The 21,880-nt window shown below is 41.3% G+C and overlaps 1 protein-coding gene and 1 pseudogene across 2 annotated transcripts in view; one reads left to right on the top strand and one right to left on the bottom strand.

Moving 5' to 3' along the window:
* The window catches only part of LOC118839163, a 13,724-nt pseudogene extending 9,671 nt beyond the window's left edge, over nt 1-4,053 (bottom strand).
* Nucleotides 2,872-21,880, top strand: part of DRD3 (dopamine receptor D3) — a 62,255-nt gene continuing 43,246 nt past the window's right edge. Inside the window, exons 1-2 of one of the 2 annotated variants that reach the window (XM_036746606.1) lie at nt 2,872-3,159; nt 20,957-21,069. In XM_036746606.1, coding sequence (XP_036602501.1) covers nt 2,872-3,159; nt 20,957-21,069 — 401 coding nt within the window. The remainder of the gene's footprint in view (nt 3,160-20,956; nt 21,070-21,880) is intronic. The other variant, XM_036746607.1, reaches the window with a different exon arrangement.

Consider the following 21,880-nt stretch of genomic DNA (forward strand, 5'->3'; position numbering starts at 1 on the left):
CCTCCAAAATGAGCCTTCTATTGTACCAAGGAAAAATGATTAAGGAAAGTCAGGTGATGTAGCACTTGTATCTGATAGTGTATTGCCAATCCTGTACCCATAGTCCCCCACCTTTCTACCAAAAAAGAAAGAGATTCTTCCTCCTCTGTTCTCTAGAGTAAAAATTTGTCATCATAATTATTCAGCATTCAAATTTTTTAATTTTTCTACACTGCCTTGATTCCCCAAGACCACCAATCACCAGGAGCAAACCAAAGAATAAGCTGCTACAACTGCTATTAGAAATGTAAGCAACTGGAGACCAGAGACAGAGTAATGGGGGAAAAAATTGATCTGAAGTTAAAACCATCTGGCAGATGATATATAGTTGGGCTTCAGTTTGTTTTTGTTGTGTTTTGTTTTGCTTTTTAAAATGTAATTCACTATTGACATTCAGCTGTACTATTTTTAAATAGCTGTCAAAACTCTTGGTGGTCAGACAATACAATAATAAGCATCCCAAAGTTCTGGGCTTCATTTCTGTTTGACAAGTGAGATGGGTGTAAGCCATCATTACCCTCAAAGAACCATGCCATTTGGAGAGGTGGTCAAACTGTCCTCCTAACTAATAGTCCAAATCATGTCAAGTTCTCTGGACTTGTGCCTTTCTCAAAGATGGAAATATTCATCTCCAGGAAATAATCAGGAAGGCATTGTGTTTTTCCAAAAGCTCTTGGCAATGGCAGCACCATCACCAGGGCAGCAGCTACCCCTCTTGGAATAATGTGCAAATGATTATTATTAGCAACTTATTATTACATTCTAAAATACAGTGAGTACAAATAGTTGACAGGATGAAGTAGGGGAGGATCGAAAACCAAAACCAAACCAACCAGCTCTAAATTTATTCTAAACCTGTGGACTGTTCTCAATCGTCCACTTTAACCCCTTCATCTCCCAAGCTGAGAGGGCTTCATTCTAACAAAATGTGGCAAAATGCACAATGACTGCAGAAATTTAAACAAAACAACACTGAGAGGAAGCCTCTGGTTAATCGTAACGGAACCAACCTTGATCCCCAGAAAACAGAGCAAAAAACACATTTTTCTCCCTAGTAGAGAGGTGGGGGCCTACAGATGTGAAATTGTGCATGTATTGTCAGATGTCATTACCATCTTGGTTAGTTTTTACCATTTTTCCTAGGCTACAAGAGAGGGGTCAGTAGGTGATAAGGTATATCTGAAAAGAAATGTAACATAAAACCAAAAAGCATCCATAAAACATTTTGAAAAGTAAAAGCCATCAAGAATTTAGAAACAATAAAAATAAATGTGGTACAGAGACACCAGGTTAAGGTGAGCCAACCCCCTAAAAATTCAGTGGGAACCTCTGAGCAAAAGTAATACTTTCTTTTGCTGACATTGAATTTAGAAGAACCTCAGGTCCAGGCAAAGGTATATTTTTCTATCTGCTTTTGAAGGAAATGATGCCTTCAGCTGCCTACTGGAATCCCACCCATCTTTAAAGGTCCTATCTAGTATTACTTCTTCCATGATCCTTTTCTTTGTTGCTGTCCAGTTATTTCCATCATGTCCAACTCTTCATGACCCCATTTGGGGTTTTCTTGGCAAAGATTCTGGGATGGGTTACCATTTCCTTGCCAGCTGTCCGTGTACAGAGGAGGAAACTGAGGCAAACAGGTTTAAGTGACTTGCCCAGGGTCACACAGCTAGTAACTGTCTGAGGCTGGATTTGAACTCATGAAGATGGGTCTTCCTGACTTCAGGCCCAGCACTCTATCTACTATGTCCCCTAAACTGCTCTATGATCCCAATCCCCAGCAAATACATATGGACATACATAACATAACATGCAAAATAAAAAACCAATCAACCAGAAGTCATCTTTTCTACTCCTATAGTTCTTTTTTAATACCATTCTCATGGCATGTATCATATTCTACCTTACATGATTAATGTATTACCTGTCATTTATACTGGTAAATTTGGGATCCTTGAGAGTAGCAACTGAATCTCATGTATTTTTCCATCCACCAAAGAAGCTAGCGCTGTGTCAGGGTACACAGTAAGGGCTCAGCCAATGTTTTAAAATAAATTAGATTCCCTCCAATCAAATTCATGCGACTCTTTGAGATGCTCCCCCAGAGCATTCCATGTGAGGTTAGCATCATTATGACAAGGGATGTTCTTGATCCAAGGTCACCACAGTCTCATAGTCACAGTAGTGAATTTTCTGAAAGGGCAGTTGCCTCAGTTTACTTGTAGGTATTAAGAACCCATAATCAAATGGGTGACATCCAGACTATGTTATTCATTGAAGTTGATCATCATGGCAACATACAGTGTTTCACTTCCAGGGTCTCCCAATATTTCCTAGCATCTTTGGAACTGACTTCTAGGCTGTAATCTCCAAGCCTGTGAGAGATGCATGAGAGGATTTTTTTAAAAGGAGGAGGAGAGACAAAGGAAAGAGGCACATAGGCATGTGAAGATAGGATGACCTGTGTTCCAATCCCACCTGCAGTGGTTTGAACTACATCTAGGTGATGCGATGGATAGAGTGTTGGAATTAGGGTCAGAAATACCTGAGTTCAAATCCTGCCTCAAACATTAACTGGCTGTGAGACTGAGCAAATCACTTAACCTATCTGCCTCAGTTTCCTCCTCAGTAAAAATGGGGATAATATTAGCATTTACCTCCTAAGGTTGTTATGAGAATCAGATGAGATATGACATGTAAAAGTTCTCAGTAAACTTTAAAGACCTATCTAAATGCCAGCTATTATTACACAGAGAGGGAGAGAGATAAGACTTACTGTACTGATCAATGGTTTTTTTTTTCCATCTTGTTCTAGGGAACTCTGTCAGGACAATGACTTCCCTTCTTACAATGGCTCTTCTCAGTCCACTCAACAGCTCTATCAACTCTACTTGCAGGAAGGAGAACACAACAGGGCCAGGACTGCCCCACCCCCATGCCTACTATGCCCTCTCCTACTGTGCCCTCATTCTGGCCATCGTCTTTGGCAATGTCCTGGTCTGTATGGCTGTGCTGAAAGAACGTTCCCTGCAGACCGCCACCAACTACCTGGTGGTGAGCCTGGCTGTGGCTGACCTGCTTGTGGCCACCTTGGTGATGCCCTGGGTGGTGTACCTGGAGGTGAGTGTGTCCGAGTGCCACAGGGCCAGCTTGGGGACCTTTGTTTATGTCTACTGCTGTTCACAACTGTGTGCATAATTACATTCAGACAAGTATCTTGCTTCTAAGGAGTTCAAAACACACTCCACTTCACAATACACCCCAGTGAGTAAGGAGGACAGATAGTGTCATGCTCATTTTAATGAAGAAACTGAGGCTCCCTGAGATGCAGTGACTGTCTGATGTCACTCAGCAAAATCAGAAGCAGAGGATGGGGAATGATTCCCTTCCTGAGTCCCCAGCATGATGGCTAGACTGAAGAAATGCTGTCAGGACTTTCTTTCACTAACCAACAATGTCCCAGGTTTGTGTGCATCATGCACGAGGCAGTCACTGCCTCGGCTGCTCTGTCAGTGAGAGAAATGAGGAAGAATGGGAAATGGACCCACCTTTTTTTTTTCAATGCGCAACAAAAACCTTCATTAGCATTTGGCTCAGCTGTTACTGAACCTGGTAATCTCCAAACTTAATATTAAGACTTCAAAGACTTTAATAAGTGCAAAATGATGCTAGCATTGGCAATTTATGCTTTCATAATAAAGTCAACAGTTAACAGACACCCCTAAGATGCAGGACCAGGTGGAGAGTGGATTCTTTCTGGATGTTGTAGTCAGACAGGGTGCAGCCATTCTCCAGCAGCTTGCCTGCAAAGATGAGCCTCTGCTGGTCAGAGGGGATGCCTTCTTTGTCCTGGATCTTGGCCTTGACATTTTCAATAGTGTCACTGGGCTCTACCTCCAGGGTCATGATCTTGCCTGTCAGGGTCTTCACACAGATCTGCATGCCACGTCTAAGATGTAGGACTAGATGGAGAGTGGGAGAAAAGTGGAAGAAACCAGAGAGGCAGAGGTCAAGTAAAGATAGCAGGAATCAGGGAACAATAGGGAGGTGGGAAAGGAAGAACAAAGGAATGGGAAAGGGAAAGGGAGAAGAAGAAACAGATGAGAGAGGGTGAGGAAAGACCAGGAACTAATACATAGCCTGACCAGGGCACCTCCCAGAGACTTAGTTTCTTCCATATCAGTACTCCATAACAGACTTAGGCTGAGCCTAAGACCGAGGTTTTAAATGGACCCCGAAGTTACTTAGATTAACAGTGAGAGACATCATAAGTGGATAGAAGATTGTTTTGGGAATCAGGAAGCTGACAAAGGGTTCAGCTCAAGAACAACCTCTTCTTACATGAAGCCTTTTCAGGTCCCCCTCCCCACTGGCTTTTGTCTTCCCTTCCAAGGCTCCTTTCCCTCTGGGGTGTGTGTGTGTGTGTGTGTGTGTGTGTGTGTGTGTGTGTCCACAGATCTATGTATATGGTATCTCTTCCATTACGATGGAGGAACTGTTTCTACTTTTAATTTTTGTAAGGTTAAGGATGGGGGTCAAAGTAAATCAGTCAAAACTCCTTGTCCCCTTGAAAAGTGTCAGGAAGCTAAACACTGTTCTAGATAGGTCGATAAATAGATAGAAAGATAGAGGTATATGGGTGGGAGAGAGAGAGAGAGAAGGAGAGAGAGAAAGAGAGAGAGAGAGAGAGAGAGAGAGAGTATGGTAACAACACATTTCAACTGTTTGCTTATGTTGTTTCGATTATGCCCAACTCTCCAGGACCCCATTTGAGGTTTTCTTGGCAAAAACACTGGAGTGGTTTGCCATTTCCTTCTTTAGCTCATTTCACAGAGGAGGAAACTGAGGTAAACAGGGTTAAGTGACTTACCCAGGGTCACACAGCTAATAACTGTCTGAAGTTGGATTTGAACTCACAAAGGTGAGTCTCCCTGATTCCAAGCCCAGTATTCCATCCACTCTGCCACCTAGTGGCGCTAAGTATGAGCAATGCCTTGTCAATCTATCAGTAAACATTTATTAAGCACCTACTATGTGCCAGGCATTGTGCTAAACAGTGAGGATACCAGAAGGGACAAAAGACAGTTCCCCCTCAAGGAGTTTACAATCTAATAGGGACTGCATGAGGAAGTCAGTTCAGATCTAATGAAAGACTTGGCCTTGAGGACCTTTATAAAAGCAGGAGCTAGTTCAAAACCAAGGAGGGAGAGCTTTCAGGGGTCTGGTAGCTGAGAGGAAGGGATGGGGACCTCGGGAGCTGAGCCAGAATTGGCAAGCAGGGGTAAAAGAAAAAGAGAAAGTAAGACTGAGCTGAGGCGGAGGAGAGAAAGACCAAGGAGGGCCATCAGCATTATAGGCATCTCTGAGTAAAAGACACAGGTTGATACCACCAGCATTGTACCCACATTATCTACCGCTGAGGAAAGTTCCAAGAAAAGTCCTCTTTCCCCAACTTCCCCTGCCAGCGCCCCAACATTTCTGGTAACCTGAATTTTGCTTCAACCACAAAGGGTCCAGGGTTAGCTAGAGATAAATATAAATGTAAATTAAGGCAGAGAGCCAAACCGCTGCCTAAAGCTGTAGAAGGGAGAAGAGAACCACATGGACCTCAGGGGCCATTATATATGGCCCCGAGGCTTAAAATGGGCTAATTATTGTAATGGAGTGTTACATTTGTATTCCTAGCTCTCAGCACTTTGCTGGGCATGTAGTAATATAGCACAGTGCCAGGTACATAGTAAGAACTTAATAAATACTTGTTGATTCTGTTGTATTTGTGGAGGGAGCCCCCATGTGGGAAGTTCCCTACACCCATGAAATCACAGGGCCAGACCCTACTCCCTCACCCCCAACCCCAGCACACAAAATGATGCAGGCACTAGGGAATATTTGTTTATTTTCTAAAGTATTTTCACTTGAATGTCTGAAATGAAATAAGTCCAAAGGTTATCAAGAAAAAACATCCATTCTGTAACAGAGAAATCAGGATGCAGTCACCCATTCAAGGAACAGATACTCTTCCTGGCAAAACATATAATTACTAGACAGATTTTTTCCCCCAAAACACCATAACATACTATTATTATTTCAGTTTGTGTCCTTCTTATAAAGAAATGTCCAATGGAAGATCAGAATGATGCTATGATTAAGAGAAATTAAGATTCATCAAATTAATATCTCAGCCGATATTAATAGTGAAGGTGACAGTTAATTATGCATGGCATATCACAGGAGAGCAAAAGCCTCAAACATAAAGACTACCTTATGTTAGTACTAATATTAAAGAATGGCTGAGAACTAAAATTAGGCATTTGATCTCAGGAGGACAGAGACAAAAGGAAGAAAAGGAAATGAAAAAATAGAAGAAAAGAAAATTAAATAGGATGGACAAGAGTGGATCTTGTGGTTTCTGGAAGGTAATCATTTGCCTAAATTTAATTTCATTTTACCATGTTATTTTTAAAAGCTATGTACTGAGAATGAAACTCTGTTGGGGAATGGCTCTTTGGACCTTCTCAGAAATGTATGTAGCAGGTGATCAATCATGGGTTAATAGATTTAGAGCTGGAAAGGATCTTGGAGGTCATCCTGAAATTCCTTTATTTTATAGATCAGGTTCAGAGAGGTTGAGTGATTTGTCCAAGGACACACAGGTAGTAAGTGACAAAGTCAGGATTTGAACCCAAGTCCCACCGATGTAAATCTATCTTTTTTTTTTCCTTTGCACACTTTGAGGCTCCTACTCTTGGTGGTTGATGTCCTATTTATTTCCTGAATCTAGCAATGATGAGGCAGTATTGCACAGTGAATAGAGAAACAGCATCACATAGTAGGTAGAGAAACAGTCTCAAAGCTGGGAGGACCTGGTCTCCAGTCTTCCTCAGATACATATTGGCTGTGCAACCCTGAGCACATCACTTAAACTCTTAGTGCTCTGGGCCCCTCTCTAAGACCAGAAATTATAGAAAAGTTATTCAATCTATTGATTGGCGGAGTTTCCTTACCAGGGAGTTCCCTATGGCAATGAAATCTCAAGTCCAATTCCTACCAATAAGGAGCTTGACAAAAGCTGAAATTAGGTAAATATGTACAAATGTCTATATGAGATTGAGGGAGCCTTTAGACTATGTAAATTAATAAAGATGAGTCAACAATTCAAACCATCCACATCCAATAAACTGTCTCTAGCCATCCTTGAAGATATCACACATTTCCAAGCAGAGGTTCTTAATCTTTTTCTCTGTGATGGACTCCTTTGGTAAAAGTCGGTGAAGCCTTTGGACCTTTCCTCAGAATACTCTTTAAAATTTCTAATTGGAGAGAATGTTCAATTTCAGTTAGATGTTACTGAAAATTAAAATGTAACTTTCTCATCCAAGTTCATAGATGCCTAGAAATCTATCCGTGGATCCCCATGGACCCCAACCCTAACCCCTAAGTTCAGAATCCCTATGCCCAAGGCTGAATAGGGTAGAAAGGTGAGCAGAAAAACCAGTTTCTTAATGGAATGCATTTCAGTTCCCCCTGAAATGAAATTGTGGTTTTGTTTCCTTGGGGGCAAGACATTTAGGCAAACCCTTGGCTCCATCTCCTTCTGATTCTCTTTGGGCTTCTATTAGTGATGTACAGCCTTCTATCAAACTCTCACAGGTTGCAAAGCCTTCACAGGTACAGGCTCGAGCTTGATCTGGAGACTACCCCACATTAAGAACTTGAGGATTTCGCTTTATAGGACGCATTGTATTTCTTTTCCTTTTCGTTCCATAGAGTGCCAGTACAAGCTTATAGATGGCTGCTTCTTTTGAAAGAATGTGAAATTTTGTTAATTTTAAAAAAATAAGCCTTAAATATAATCACTAACATGGTCTAGTGGAAGGAGTGGTAGTTGTGGAATTAGAAGCCCTGTGTATGAATCCTCCTCTGTCACTTACTATCTTTGATCCTAGGATCATAGAGTTGAAAGGGATATCGTTCTTGTTCTTGTTGCTGTTGAGTCATTTCAGTCATGTCTGACTCTCGTGACCCCATTAGGGATTTTCTTGGCAAAGAGACTGGAGTGGTTTGTCATTTCCATCTCCAGCTCATTTTACATCTGGGGAAACTGAGGCAAACAGGGTGAAGTGACTTGCCCAGGGTCACATAGCTAGTAACTCTCTGAGGCCAGATTTGAACTCAGAAAGATGAGTCTTCCTGACTTCAGGCCAGGCATTCTATCAAGAGTGCCAGCCTCTCATTTTATAGATGATAAAATTGAGAAACACAGAGGTCAAGTGACTTAACCAGCGTCACACAGCTAGTGTAGGTAGGACATGATCCCAGGTCTAGGTCCAGTGCATTAATCATTGTGCCATGCTTGGGCAAATTACTTTCTGGGTCTTAGTTTCCTCAAATGGTTTTCTGATTTTTCCTGCCCACATTTTTACCCTGACCAGCCTTGGGAACAGGGGGTGCAAGAGATCCGTGGACAGGTTTCAAGTGGTCTGTGAACTTGATTGGGGAAAAGTTACATTTTAATTTTCAATAATTTCTAAAATAAAGGGGTTGGGTTAGATCAGCACTTCTTAAATTGTGGGTTACGACAAAATTTGACAACAGTAAAAGGTTTCTGACCACGCAACAACCAAAAATTAATTAAAAAATCAAGTGCATAATGAATCCAAGGCATTTCTAAAACTGCTTGCCCATGTTGCATAGTGCGACTTCACTGCAGCCTTGGTTCTGAACACACAACACATGTGCTTTGCCATGCCCATGCCCTCGGGCCACACAACACCAAGGAACACTGCCCAAACTCACAAAGCAGTTGAGAGTGGAAGCCCTGGGCTAGATGACCTACAAGTTCTAAATCTATGATCTTGTGTTCCTCTGACCCCTTTTCTGCATTACCCTATATCACCCAGAAGACTCTAATATATTAGTGAGCTATGCTTTCTCCATGGAAAACATGTTGTGTGCTATCAAAATGCAGTATTAAAGTAAATCTATGATGGATGAAGTACACTGTAGGTAGAAGTCTGGTAGCTGGTGCACAGACTTCTGGGCCCTTAGTTGAGGCTATGTAATGTCTATCCCTATCACAGGGTCTGAGGCTAAGAGAGGTCAACATAGGCTCATGCTGAAGTGCTGAGTTGGGAGTCAAGAAATCTTCAGCTCCATTATTAAAGCCAAATGACCTTGGCCCTCTCCCCTAGCCTTATTTTCCACTGTAGGCTACACATCTTAATGAGATAGGAGAAAAGTTTGTAGAGTTCTTAGGGGAAGACAATGTGTCTGAGAGAACTGCAAAGTATCACTATCATTTGTATTCCCTGATAATGAAATCATTTAAATAGTTGGCAAGAAGAAGCACCTGATCTCTGCTGGAAAGGGGACCAAATGGAATAATGATGATGAAGTAATGTTGATTGTGGAGAGGGTACAACCAAAATGTGATTACATCCATAAGAAAAGTGCTCTTCTGACCAAAGTAACCACAATGAGTTCAAAGACTTGTGAAATTTGCTTTCAGAGAAATATAGTCCAACAAGAGTGTGTTTTCTTTTAGAGGTATCTTTTCCTCTCTTCTTTTTGCCCCCAAACCTCCTTACAGGGAAGACTAGCTTATATTTTGCCAAACTAAGGGTAATATGGGCATCTTGGTTCTTTGGGGATTTGCCAGAAGCCCATTTTATTGGCATTAAAATTATTTCTGAGTTCAGAGAAAGGCCAAGTAGAATCCTATGGTCTAAAATTCCTCAGAAGAAGTCAGCTCAAGAGGAGGTGAGGTGCTCTCACTAATTAAATTCTGATGACAAAAGGACCTGTTGAAGAAACTGAAAACAATACACAGATAATTTATCCACCAACATAGATTTTGAAAAGGCATGGAAGAAGGAACTAGGAACTGACAATGAGTATAAAAAAAATGGTACAGGAGATTGTCAGGATTGCTAAAGTTAAGAATGAGCTGAAGCCAGTATTCAATGTTAATGTCAAAAGAGGGAGGGGTGGTGGTGAATTTTTAATGCTAAGGAAAAGAGAAAAATCAATAAAGGGACAGGGTCATTGTTCACAGTAGATGGGACAATAATAATGAATGAAGGAAAGAAGGTACGAATACTCAACTCTTACTCTGTTACTGTTCTCTGTACCATAAAGAGAACAATTGTTGTAATGGTAAGGATAGAACAAACATAAAGGGGACAGTAACAATCCAAGATAAATGGAGAGATGGTAAAAGATCACTTACCTACCCTCAATGAGATTCAGCTCAAGATGCTGAAAGAGTTGGTACATGTGATTGCTGTAATGTTAGTGGTGATCTTTGAAAAAAAAATGCATAGAAGGGGAGAGGTGTTAAACCGAGCATAGACAAATATCCCAATTTAAAAAAACCACAAGAGGGAGGATTCTTCAAATTTCAAGAGTTGATGAGCTTGACCTTGATTCCTGACAAAATTATTGAATTCATTGTTAAAAGGAAGGTTTATGAGTGATTAATAAAGGAAGTGATTACTAAAAGCACTTGTAGTTTCAACCAAAACATAACATTCCAGATTAGCTTAATTTCCTTGTTTGAGGGGGTTATTAGATTGGTCCATCAAGGTATACACATTGTATACCTGGATTTCAGCAAGATACAAGACAAAGTTTCTCAAAGTATCACTGTGGACAAGATGAAACTACAGTTATGTGGATTTGAAATGAGTTGGATGACCTGAACTGAAAAGTGATTAATGGATTAATGTCATCTCAGAAGGTAACCTTTAGTCAACTGTGACTATATCTGTCCTTCACCCTATTCTATCCAAGATTTTTATCAAGGAATACGTTTGTTATGTTTGCAGGTGATCTAAAGTTAGTAGTTAAAGCTAAAATATTGGATAAAATTAAGAATCAGGATTTTTAAAAATCACATCAAATTAGAACAATGGGCCAAATTTCTTCAGATGCAATTTAAAAGGCATAAATATAAAGTCATTTGTTTATAGAAAATCAACTGTAAAAATACAAGCTGGTAGAAATGTGACTAAATGACAGTTCATTTGGAAAAAGACCCAGAGGTTTTAGGGGGCTATAATTTCAATGGGAATTGATGTAGCAAAGAGAGAAAAAGAAAGAAGAGAAGAAGAGGAGGAGGAGGAAGAAGAAGAAAAGAAACCTAAATATAATCTTATGTTGTGTTAAGAGAAGCATAGGATCCAAAACAAGGGAGGTCATTGTGTACTCTGCCCTTGTCAGACTTCATTTGTCTGAGCTTGTATTCAGTTCTGTGCACCTCATGGTCAAAAAGACATTGACAAGCTGGAGTGGGTCCCAAAGGTAACCAGGATGGTGAGGGTACAGGGATCCATGCCATAGGCAGATGAACTAAAGAAACTAGGGATATTACCCAAGAGAAGAAAAGACCTGGAGGCACATGACAGCTGCTTCAAGTATTTGAAGGACTTTCTCATGGAAAAGGGATGATATATGCTTATTTCTCTTTGCCTGCCCCAGGGAGAAGAACGCAGAGGCAGATATTTGGTTGAAATAAGAAAATACTCCCTAACAATTCAAGCAGTCCAAAAGCATGTATGCAGAAATTAGATGCCCTCTTACAAGGGATATGGTGGAGAAGGCTCCTACTCAAGAAAGAGCTGGCCTAAATGATTATGATTCTCTGAAAATGTGAAGACTATTCTCTGTTCAGTCTAGGATCAATTTCACTAGTGCCAAAAGTCAGTTACACAAATAAGACACTAACAAAAGGTTTATGCTTCATTATCGTCTCTCACGACCTTCAGATCAGTTCATTATTTCTTGGCTTAGTATAGAGTGCTGAGCCTCTGCACATGGTCAGTAAGAATCATAACTAGAGAAATTTAAAGGATGAAGACATTACCCTGGAGTCTAATACAGGCTGTAGACATCAGTTCAAATATTGATGTACAAGGTAGTAGAATTCCTAATAAAAATCTAGTAAAATTACTAAAAAAAAATCTAGTAAAAAAAAACTCTACTTAACATTTTCTGTGTGATCTTGGACAAATCATTTCCTTTCTTTGAACCTTAGTTTCTTCATCCGTAAAGGAGGGATAATAACATTTTGCTCCACTCACCTCATAAAGCTGTCAGAATCATAAAAGGCCATGAATGTAAAGTGCTAGTTAAGAGTATGGGACCGCTATCATTAGTAATCATAGGATCCAGGACACAGAGCAGGTCTTGCCTAGAGGTGGGGAAAGGAATTAAGGAATTTCTACTGAGGTCTCATAGGCTTTAGACGTAGAAAAAACTCACAAATCACCTTGTCCAATCCCCTCATTTTATAGATGAGAAAATGGAGGCTCAGAGACTTTTAAGTGGCTTGCGCAAAGTCACAAAGTAATAAGTAATAATGTATTACTTATTATTAATATATTTATATACCACCTTAAAAGTAGCAAAATACTTTACAAATATTATCTCATTTGATTCTCACAACAACCCTGCAAAGTAGATGCTATTTTTATTCTTGTTTTATAGACAAGAAAACTAAGATCATGAGCGGTGAAATGACTTGTCCAGGGTCAAACAGCTTCTAAGTGTCTAAGGTCACATTTGAACTCAGATCTTCCTGACTTGAGGTCTGGTGCTCTACCCAGTGTACCACCAGCTGCCTGAACAGAGGTGTAATTCAAACTCTGGTCTTCTGGCTATAAATCAAGTTCCCTTTTCATTACACCACATTGCCAGTTTGAGAGATACTACTTAAAGACTTCTTTCCCAATAGTCCCTTATTAAAATGCAAATACTCTATGAAAGAGAAACATGCTAAACCTTATTAATATCTGAGTACACTAATTTAATCAGATTACCTAGCAAATACCTAAGGGATTTGTATTCCTAAGGGACATAGAATAGGTTCCATTTTTGAAGAAGGAAAGGGAAAGAGGAGAAAAGGGAAGGGAAGGAGAGGAAGGGAAGGGAAGGAAGAGAAAGGAAGACAGAAAGGAAGGCAAGGGAAGTAAAGAAGGAAGGAAGGAAGGAAGGAAGGAAGGAAGGAAGGAAGGAAGGAAGGAAGGAAGGAGGAAAGGAAAACACGAAAGAAGGAAGATAGGAAGGGAAGAAGGAAGGAATAGAGGGAGGGAGACAGGTAGGAAGGAAGGAAGGAAGGAAGGAAGGAAGGAAGGAAGGAAGGAAGGAAAGAAGGAAGGAAGGAAAGAAGGAAAGAAGGGAGGGAGGGAGTAGGGAAGGAGGAAGGACAGAAGGAAGGTAGAAAGGAAGGTGAGGGAGGGAAGGAGAGAGAAAGAAAAGAAGAGGAAGAAGAGGAAGGTGAGAGCCAGAGCTGGGGGTACTGTCCAATGTACTCTGGGGATGCAGCCTGGAATGGGGGTAGGAGGGTCCCTGAGAGAGAACAGAGAACGAGAGATAGAAGAGCCTAAATGGACTTGATGAGATCCCAATTTTACCTAAGACTTCCCCTGTACTACAGTATCCAGCACTTCATCAAGATAAGCAGAATGCACAGGGGATTTCAACATGAGGACTCCCACAGGCTACATCACCATGAGGGCTACAATTTGGAAGGCCCTAGCCTTGGGTGTCCCTTTAATTTAGTTGCAGCATTTTCTCAAGTGCACTCCTCTGTGCCACACCAAAGAATTCTGTCTCAAATTCTCTCTCCCAAGCTTTTAATTTCCTGCTTTACAGGCTGCAGGCTGTTTGGGGCTCTTTCTTCAAGCACAAACATCCAATTTTTTTCCACTCTGTTAAGCTCCTTTTGTGATGTCTAATGCACTCATATTAAGACAGAAAGGGAGAGTAAGCAGCCAGGAGAACACTAAGAATGCTAAACTTAGAGGAGCTAGGAGCTCTGGAAAGGATGAGGGAAAGATTAGAGGAACAGCCGATGGAGCGCTGAACCTGGAGGCAGGACACCTGGGTTCAAATCCTTCCTCAGTCACTCACTAGTTGTGCAATCATCAAACCTCAGTGCCTCCATTTCTCTGGCTGTAAAATGGGGATAATAATAGTTGTACTTTCTATCTCCGAGCGGGTATTGTGAGGAAAGCATAAACCTTAAAGTGCTTTACAAATGAGAGCTGTTAGTCTGCTTGAGAGTGAAACAGAAGCGTAGATGAGACAAAGCTGAATGGAGACAGGGGGAGGCAGAGAAGGGGGGTAAGCCTGAAAGAATGGAGTCAATTTGCCCCTAAGAAAATAATCAGGGTCTGAGAGTAAGGAAGGGAAGGAAAGATTTGGAGAGCTGGGAAAGACACCTGGGGGGTGGCGATGATGGTGATAATGGAGACAATAAAGGTGCCCTCTTGCCTCTGATCTCCAAGGTTTGTTTACCTCTGCCTAAACCAAGAAAACAGCCCAGCTGGAGGGAAGGCAATTTAAAACCTCCCATAAGATAAAGAAAATGGGAGCTCCTCACAATGGTCTTAAGAAACTGTGAATAAATATGTACTCAGAGAAGGTTAGAACCAGAAAGGAATTTAGAGATAATCTAATTCAACGCCCCAGTTTTGGAAATGAGGAAACTGAGACTTGGGAGAATTTAGGTGATTTGTCATTTTTTTTAAAACTGCAGTCTGGTAAGGTGAAAAGAATGCTGGATTTCAAAGCCGAGAGATGGGCTCTCTTGAATCTTGTGTCAAACTGGGCAAATCACTTCTGGGGCCTCAGTGTCTTCATTTGTAAAAGGAGGAGTAGGAGACCTCTGAGGAGGATTCCAGCTCTAAATCTATGATCAATTTATTCTCCACACTCCCCACCCCCCCTACAGAGAGAGAGAGAGAGAGAGAGAGAGAGAGATTTAATGTAGCACAAATAAAAATACAGAGAGGAACGTATGTGAGATGCCCCAGTGAGAGGTCTGCTCCTTCCAAGGAGTTCCAGCTCTGGACTTTTGCAGATCCAGAGATCTCACCTCTAAAGAGAAGGCACAAGGCTCTTCTCAAACACTCTGGCTCATTATGCCCTCATCTCAGGAGAAAATCTCTTAAAGCTAGGTTTGTCTAGGGTACTCCCAAAAGGGATAAAGAAGGTCCCCTCTAGAAAGGCCCTCAAGTATAAAGTACATCAGGTACAGGACAGCTATTTATTTTCTCTACTGCAAAAGAAATGCTTAAAACACAAAAGAGTCAGAAGCATTCATTAACAAAGACTTAAAACATGATACAGCAGCCCACCATGCATCATACTCTGGGGAGGGGGGAGAGGGGAGGTTGATATTTAACTCATTACAATATGGCATACCTTTGTGGGACTAGTGAATAGGAATTTCACTTTCACCTTGGATCTGCAATACTGAATAATTCACTTAATCAGAAGCATATGTATCATCTTTCTATCAGTCCATCAGTGGTCATCTCCTCTGAAAAACAATCATAGTAGCAGAAAGTATCTCCTTCTCATACTCATACATCTCACCTCACGAGGAATCCACCCAGGCTAGTGACAGTTTTCTCAGGATTGCCATTCAGTCAACCATGCTCAGGAAAAGAAATGCAAATCAGAAGATGCAACTATGGGTTTGAAATCCAGTTTTAGGCTCACCAAGGCAAGTATGCACACTTGCTACCATGTTCAAGCAGGTACTGTTGCTGCTGGAAGAAGAAAAATATCCCCTCCCCACCTCAATGGAAATCTAAAGGAGAGATCTGAAGTCTTGACAGCCTTGACAAATGGGAAGAGAAAAAAGTGATAATAGAGTTACCTCTTCTTTACTCCTTGAGTAGGCAGCTCTTCCTGGCTGTGGCTATCTCTTGGGCATAGCTACTCCCTCACCATCACGGGGACCAAGGTACCACTCAGGATTTGCTTTGTTATCTCAAAGTCCTTCAGCATTGAGCCAAAGCACATCAGAAGGGTTCTTAGGGTTCTTAGCTTCCTCGTCTCTGTCACCCTTAGACTAGGCACCATGGGGCTCGATTTGGAGACAGAAGCCCTGAGCTTGAATATCATTGGTCTGTTTAACTAACTTATGATGTTGTGATGTTGGTTAACCTGCTTCTCTGGCCATGAACTTTCCAGATCTTCAAGAAGGGAGATAGGCTAAGAAATCATCCCCGAGGCCTCTTCTACTTGTCAGTCTTACGATTCTACCCCTAGCGATCTCCAGGAATAGAACAAACACTTCTCAATTTTAGATCATTTTAGGCTCATCCTTCCTGAAGGTTTTGGCTAGGAGAGCCAAACCCCCTTCAGCTGTGTGTATTGTAGACCAAAAATTTACTTCTGGGTCCCTGAAGATATTAGTCTGCTTCTGCCTTCTGTATAGCCAAAGGGAGTTAATTACTCATTAGCAAGTGAGAATAACACCTGAATAATACCACCTGGCTATGTTTGTCTATGCTTCCAAAGTGAGTTGTTCATTAGCGTTTCTGAGACAATCATGAAATGTACCTCTAAGAGACTTATACCAATCAGATTTGCTGTTTCCTTTAGCATAATTCTAAGAGTCATGGATTCATAAAGACACTATTTCTACGATCATAATAATTGCTCATATTTACAAAGCTTTGAACTTTAGAAAATGAATTCTTTATAACTATGCTATTGTAAGGGCAGCTAGGTGGGGCAGTGGATAGAGTTCCAGGCCTGGAATCAGGAAGACTCATCTTCCTGAGTTCAAATACGGCCTCAGACACTTTCTGGTGGTGTGACCCTGGGCAAGTCATTTAATCATTGTTTGCTTCAGTTTCCATATCTGTAAAACAAGCTGGAAAAGGACATGACAAACCACTCCAGTACCTTTGGCAAGAATACCCTACATGGGGTCACAAAGAGTTAGAAACCACTGAAGTGACTGAACAGCAACAACAATAAACCCTATAGGATAGATATATAGCTATAATGGAGAGCAGGTGTATGATATTTCAAATGCCAGGAAGATGACAAGTTACTGAGGCCTACTCTTCGGGTGAGGAAGCTCCCCTCCCACTCAAAAATACTCCTTCAACCTTCTAACAATTTAGATTATTAACATTAAAAATTTCTCTTTAAAGTGCAAAGACCCCCAGAGAAGACTAAACCAAACATACCTCCATGTCAATTACTTTAATTAAATTGTTTTTCTTTCACTGCCTACTCATGGTTCCTAAGAGAACAGACGTTTCTGAATAGGGTAAACCGTGTTGGGACAACCAAAGAATAAAAAATTAAGGCTCTGGGAATCTGGCATGTGGTAGGGGGCAGGATCAAAGAGCAAGAGAAGGCTGGAGAAGGAAGGTGGGAGAGCCTCAAAGACAAACTTCACCCACCTGAAAGGCGGCAGCCTAGTGGAGTAGTGTCCTGGACCTGGGTTCAAATCCTGCTTCTGACTCCCACTACCTGTGTGACCTTGGGCACTGCTTTAAGCTTCAGTTTCCTCACCTGTAAAATGAAAATGACCTCTAGTCACTGCCTACCTCACAGAGGCTATGAGGATCAAATGAGATCTTGTATGTGAAGTACTTTGCAAATATTTAATCTCTCTATAAATATCAGTTGTCATTTTTATTACTTGGCTGCCATTTCGTCTGCCTGGTGGCCACCGCTGATGCCACTAAAATAATCTCCCATGTTTGCTGTCTTTGTCTCCAGTGCCATAAGTTGTCATCCCTACGCTAAAAAATGGTCAGTGAAAGCCCATCTCTTTCTTCAAGGAGATCATGAAGTCTCTTCTCCATCACCCCCCCCCCCACCGCCCCCAGAACACCTATTATCTCCGTCATATTCTTCCGCCATACTTCCCTTGTTTTTTCTTTATCTTTTTTCTTTGTCCGATACTTCTGGGCTGTATCATCCACTGGCAAATTAAGAAACAGGCTTTTAATCTTCTCCATACAGTTTGCTTTCATTTCAAATAAATTCAACACACAGGATTTTAAACATATAGGACCAATAAAGTAAAGAACAAGTTTTAAAAATTTAGAATAAATTCATTATACATTATCAGAAGTTTCCAAGTTAGAGAAGTTTCAAGATATGGCGTATGAGACAGTGACATCTACTGGTCAAGTGAGATACCATATTTCATTTTTTATCAGAGTTCAGTAAAACAAAAAGAAATTGCTGTACCCTGGTAGCTGAGGGAGAAGGGAAGTGGATAATGGCCAAAAGGAGATATCTTTCGATGATGAAAATGCTACAAAGGAAAAACAAAGCTAAATGGAAACTGATTTTCTTTGTGTGACTGAGGGATGAAATCAGCCTCAAAGTGGTAGCACAGTGGTAGTTTTGGAATCAAAGGAGGAGAGCTCAAACCCTACCGCGGATGATCACCACCTTTGCCACCCCGGGCCAATCATCCCACCTTCCTAGGACTGCAATTTCTTCATCCATAAAAGGAGAGGCTGGGACTAGATGGCGTCTGAGGTCTCTTCTAGAACTACAATCATCACTTTAGGGTCATACGTCATAGCTACACTAGGAACTTGTCGGGGCGATGTCTAGGATTATCTTTGTGTTTCCTCTTGCCTCAATTCTCCTGATTTCCCCTCTATCTCTGGGGAAATATTCCACAACTTCCCAGTTCAATTGTCAATTCTCCTAATCAACTCTCCTGTACTTCTTTTGTATTCTCCCTTTCAACACTGTCCCACGCCATGCAATGGGTCAGAGTCATATAATTTAGAGGTTAGAAACCACTAAATCCAACCTCTTATTTTACAAATGCAGAAACTGAGATAGAGGGTTTTTTCCCACCTCATAATAATGCTAACTCCTATTTACATAACATCATAAGGTTTGTAAAGTACTTTTGTTCACAAGTCTTTTAGGTAGGTAATGTGTTATTATCCCACTTTACAGATTAAAAAACTGAGTCTCAGAGATTAAGTGATTTGTCCACGATCATTCAGCATCTTGAGAAGTATTTGAACATGGATTTGAATATATTTCTATCTGACAGGCAGCACTGTGAAGTGACTTAGCATAGTGCCTGGCATATAGTAGGGGCTTAATAAATGTTTATTGACCAACTGGATAGAACATTGGACTTGGAGAAAGGAAGGCTTGGGTTTGAATCCTGTCTCGGACACTACCTGGCTGTGTGACCTTGAAAAAGTCATTTGACCTCATTGGGCCTTGGTTTCCTCATCTCTAGAATTAGGGTGTTGGACTCTATGATCTTTAAGATCCCTTATGGTTCCCAATCTATGATCCCATGATCCGCGACTTATGATCCTGTGACTTAATGAGCCATATTCGTTACCAATTCCCTGAACCAGACAATCTCCCAGGCTGCTTGTAGAGAAGCAGTATGGAAGCCCAGAAGACCTGCCTGGGTTCAAATGCTACATTCGGACGTTTTGCCAAAGTCCTAGGCACTACACCATGCTGTCCTAAGTTCTAAGAATGCTTGTTGAATGAATGAATGAATGAATGTAGTCCAGAGCATTCTTTTTCTTTCACCTTGAACTTCTCTTTCCCCTAAAACAATTCAGTTCAGCAGTCAAGTGAAACTTTTTATGGGAAAATAATTCCAACTCAATTTAGTTCAATAAACATGTATTAAGAGTAAGGCATTGGGGAAAAAAAGGCATAGCCAAAATAATCCCTGCCCTCAAGGAGTTTAAATTCCATTTTTATAATAGAGACAATAGGGGAAATTCACTTCAATTCAACAGGCACATGTAAAATTGATGAAATCAATTAACAAGCAATTTATTGAGCGCTTACTAGGTACCAGGCACTGTGCTCAACTAAGGATTCCAGTTCTTGCTTTCCCAGTAACCCTTCCTTTTAAATATTCCCCTGAGCTCTGGAGGAATTGGATTAGATAACCTCTAAAGGAAGTCTCTTCCAACTCTAGGATTCTCTAAATCTCTGGTACCAGGAGCTCCCAGCTGCAGCTAATGACTAATGAGGATGAAAAGAGAGATGGGGGAGAGTCCCAGACCACTCACTCACTGAGGACATGTCTCCTCAAAGTGGTGGAGACAGCTATCCAGGGCATGAGAACCAAAGAACCAAAGAATGTGACTTGAGGGTAAACTAGAAGAGAAACTCCCCTGCCCAGATTTCTTGCTTTATCTAAATGGAGTACAGAGAAAATAAATAACCAAACGTCAGGGGAGGAATGCAAATTCAATTGCTTAAATTCTTGCCATTTTAATAAGGGTTATGAGGGGCCCTCTGACAGGGATGGGAACACTTGTATAAATAGATGAGGTCCATCTCGTCCTCAGTAGGTCCATGGGAATTCAAACCCGTGACCTAAAGAGGTGAAGGAGCTGTATTCATTACCAATTCCCTGAACCAGCTAGTCTTCCAAGCTGCTTTTAGAGAAGCAGTATGGAATCCCCTGCCTGGGTTCAAATCCTACATCTGACACTGGGCAAATCACTCAATGTCTTTTTGAGTGTCTGGTTCCATATTTATAAAACAAGAGAGTTGGACTAGGTGACCACTCAGATTCCTTCCAGCTTTGATCCTATGATCCTAGCTGTTTGGCATTTAGAACAATAGATGTCCAGTGCAGGGGAAAGGCCACCAACCCATGAAGCAATGTCACAGATTCATCTTCAGGATACACCTTTAAAATTGCATACTTACTGTAAGGACTGAAATCATATATTGAATGTAATCCTGTATCATTCCCTAGGCCTATGGAGCACATTTCTATTGGTCGGCTATAAGCCCACTGAGGGCCTCATTAAAAACCGACTTACCAGTATGTATGTTGTGCATTGGGTGTACTTCTGTCCCAACTAGCCCTGGTTTCGTTTCCCATCTTTGTATCCCAGGAATTCGATGTCAGAGAATTTGTATTGGACAGAAATCTTATAAATACAGGCTTTGGCTTATTGTGTAGTAGGCATTTAATAAAAACTTGTCAGATTGTACTGGATTAGAAGGCTTCGCCACGTACAGAGTCCTGATATATGTTCTGCTGGGTCTCATGGGAAATCCAGTTTATTTCACTAGACTGTTGCTCTCTGACTGGGGGTAAACACTGACATCCTTTGTTGCTGATGCCTAGGTGACTGGAGGAGTATGGAATTTCAACCGAATTTGCTGTGTTATTTTTGTCACCTTGGATGTCATGATGTGCACTGCCAGCATTCTAAACCTCTGTGCCATAAGCATCGACAGGTAGGACTGGGGATACCCTTGGTATAGAAAAGGGACCCTGAAGTGAGGGGAAGGAAGCCCAGTGGGGAGAGCTGGGAGAGCTGATCTTTAGCATCTGCCACAGTAGCGATAGGTATCTTCTGGCACTGATGCCATTGAGTGGCCAAGGCCATAATTGTATCATTGAGCCCCTCTCTGTTTTGACATCTTTTTCTTTTCATGAGTACTCTTCCTCTCTTTTTTCTCTCCGCTTCCTCCTTCTCCTCTTCCTCCTCCTCCTTCTTTTTCTCCTTCTTCTACTTCTCCTTCTTCTTCTTCCTTCTTCTTCTTCTTCCTTCTCCTCCTCCTCTTTCTGTTCCTCCTCTCCTCTTTTCTCTTCTCTCTCCTTCTTTCTCTCTCTTTCCCTCCCTCCATTCCTCCACCTCTGCCAATCTCTATATCTCTGTCTCCCTTCCATTCTCTCTTTCCTTGTCTGTCTGTCTCTGTCCCTTCCTCCATGTTTTCTCTACTCTCTTCTGTCTTTCTGTTTTATTGGAATGAGCAGGGTATATTATTCTCCACACTTTTTGTGTACTCATTGCTCCTCTTTCTACTCCTGTTTTCTTTTCTTCCTTTTTTTCTCTTCTCCCATGTTTTTTTTTCATTTTTTTCTCCTTCTTATGCCCTAGAGTCATTAGTCCCATTCCCCTGCCCTGTCCTATGCCCTCTTCCCCACACACATAATGTGTAACTCTAATGATAGTCCTCAAGACCAGGAAAACTTAGAACCCCTGGCATTATCCTGGGGCCAAGCATCATGGCTATAGCCAGAGTGAGATAGAAACTGCTTACA

This window comes from Trichosurus vulpecula, chromosome 2 (assembly GCF_011100635.1).
Source record: "Trichosurus vulpecula isolate mTriVul1 chromosome 2, mTriVul1.pri, whole genome shotgun sequence".
Taxonomy (NCBI): domain Eukaryota; kingdom Metazoa; phylum Chordata; class Mammalia; order Diprotodontia; family Phalangeridae; genus Trichosurus; species Trichosurus vulpecula.